Source organism: Engraulis encrasicolus, chromosome 17 (assembly GCF_034702125.1).
Source record: "Engraulis encrasicolus isolate BLACKSEA-1 chromosome 17, IST_EnEncr_1.0, whole genome shotgun sequence".
NCBI classification, from domain to species: domain Eukaryota; kingdom Metazoa; phylum Chordata; class Actinopteri; order Clupeiformes; family Engraulidae; genus Engraulis; species Engraulis encrasicolus.
Window position 1 is genome coordinate 10,356,758 of NC_085873.1, and position 2,500 is coordinate 10,359,257.

General features: G+C 44.6%; 1 protein-coding gene across 1 annotated transcript in view; it reads left to right on the plus strand.

The window, feature by feature from the left end:
• Window positions 1-2,500, plus strand: part of LOC134467619 (uncharacterized) — a 36,048-nt gene that overhangs the window by 2,869 nt on the left and 30,679 nt on the right. Inside the window, exon 3 of the mRNA XM_063221459.1 lies at window positions 731-923. Coding sequence (XP_063077529.1) covers window positions 731-923 — 193 coding nt within the window. The remainder of the gene's footprint in view (window positions 1-730; window positions 924-2,500) is intronic.

Genomic DNA, 2,500 nt, shown 5'->3' on the forward strand with positions numbered 1-2,500 from the left:
TCTGTACGAGAAAAACAGAAAAAATCTACTTTAAGCCTCGTGGTGCCATTACGAATAGCCTCGTTTCTCGTGGTTGGGTGACAAAAGGGGGAATTGACAATTGGGGTAGTTTGGTTCTGGGGGGAACAATATGCGGACGAACTTCAACAATCAAGCGTGAGTGAAGCCTAACTGGAAACGACGGTAATTTAACATTTCAAACAAGTGATTTAGGGTTAAGTTTAGGGTTAAGGTTAGGGTTAGGGTTAAGGTTGGGGTTAGGTTTAGGGTTAAGATTAGGGACAATGTTAGAGGAAGGGAGAGATGGCATGCAGCTGACACAACGACAGCACTCCCCTCCTGGAATGCATGCTGCTCGGGTGGTCTCTCTCTCTCACTCGCTCTCTCTCGCCCTCTCTCCCACCCACTCTGGACGACAGCGCACGTTGCCCAACCACGAAAAACGAGGTTATATCGTAGTGGCACCACGAAGCATACATTTGATTTTCCGCGAGACTGGGCTCCTACACTGGTCATTGGCGTTCTGCAATGAGGATTCACCAGCCGGCATCCATGGTCCTTGGCTTTGTGTTTGTAAAGGTTTTCTTTCTTGACCTTTTTCCATTCATGTAATTGTCTCCAAATATAGCTTACACCATAAATACATTCTAGTTCATCGATCACAGTTATCACAGACAAGTTTCAGTAATAAACTCCATCACGTCCATTCTCTGACATGTCTTTCCCTCAGCAAAGGTGATGGTGCACTGTGCGGTGGGTGTCAGTCGATCGGCCTCCCTGGTGCTGGCCTACCTGATGATCCACCACCACCTCACCTTGCTGGAGGCCGTCAGACAGGTGACTGCAGGCAGATGGATCTTCCCCAATAGAGGCTTCCTGAAGCAGCTCAGGGCCCTGGACATGCGGCTACGGCTACGCAAGCAGCAATGAAACACAAGGGGCAGTCATGGGTAAGCGGTTAGGATGTCAGACTTGTAGCCCGAAGGTTGACGGTTCGACTACCGACACATCAGGTTGGTGGGAGGATTAATTAACCAGTGAGCTTGGTCGTACTGCTCCCTTGGGCACCATAATAAGGTGCTGCCCCCTGCATGGGTGAGGCATAAATGCAATTCTGTTGTTTGCAGTGAACACTGTGCTGTGGAGTGCTGTGTCACAATGACAATAGGAGTTGGAGTTTCCCAGGTGTCACAAACATCAACATCAGGTAGTCACTGCCAAATTGGTCATGGAATTGAAAGATTCTTACTGGTAAAACCGCCTCTCCATGGTAGACATTGCATATGGACTGTAACCAATACCCTGTACCTATGAAGCTGTAAATTGCTATGGTTAAATGTGTCAGCTAAGGGTTAAGTAAGGTAATATAAACTCACTTGGACCTCGACATGCATCTACGCAAGCAGCAGCGAGACGCAAGCCTCCTGTAAGTATCGGGTGACGAGGCTGTCTTAAAGGGGCTTGTTTACAATTTACAGAAGAGTAGTCATAACATCAGCGCAGGCAATTCAGCCCCTGGATCTTTAGCAGTAGCTTCTGCAAGTAACTCACAGCTCCGGGGTGCATTTCTCGAAGCTATAGTTGCTAACTACATTAGCTACTTTGACGTTTGCAATGCAATTTCCCATTGGAAACTACTGAAGTTGCTAACTGGCTAACACCTATGCTTTCGAAAAACGCACACCTGGACAAGCATCTACAAGCAGCAATGATGTCACCAAGTAGGAGCAGGTGTGGCCTCATGGTTAGGGAATTGGAAAGTTGCAGGTTTGAATCACATGTCATCCATAGTTCAAGTGCCCTTGAGCAAGGAACCTGTGCCTAAATTACTGTACACTTCAGTCAAGATTCACTGTAGATAAATAGCCTTACAATTCAGATAAGATTCACTGTTGATAAAAGTGTTAGCTACTGTAAATCACGTATGACGGCGTCTTGATAGTTGCTCAGTATCATACAGTCCTGACTCCTGAGTGATACTGTCATTACTTGGCCCAGTGTTTTTGAGAATGGTCAAATAAGTTTATTTATATAGTGATTTTGGAAATGTTTAAAGCAGCACTTTGTAGTTTTCTTTGATCACCCCTGTTGGTGGAAAGTGGAATTGTCTGTCATTTGAATTTCAGATTGTATCATGGCAGATTATGGAGAATGTTATATGAATACTAGTGGTGTGGATTGGCACTGCCCTCACGATCCGATTCGATCACGATTCGGGAGGTAGCGATTCGATTCAATTCGATTCCATACGATCCGATCCAATTCAATTCTACAATGCATTGCAATGCATTACATTTCTACTGAAAGCAAAGCAAATGTTTCATCAGTCATGATGAGGCAAAACAAGTAGTCAGATACTGAGCAACAATGTATTGGCTGTTTTCTGTATCAGTCTGGATCAGTCTGTATCAGTCTTGCAATGCTTTGAAGTACTTTTATTTAATTTAACATTCATTTGCTCCGAAAATATCTACGGAAGTAATAGAAACTTCAAAGAATT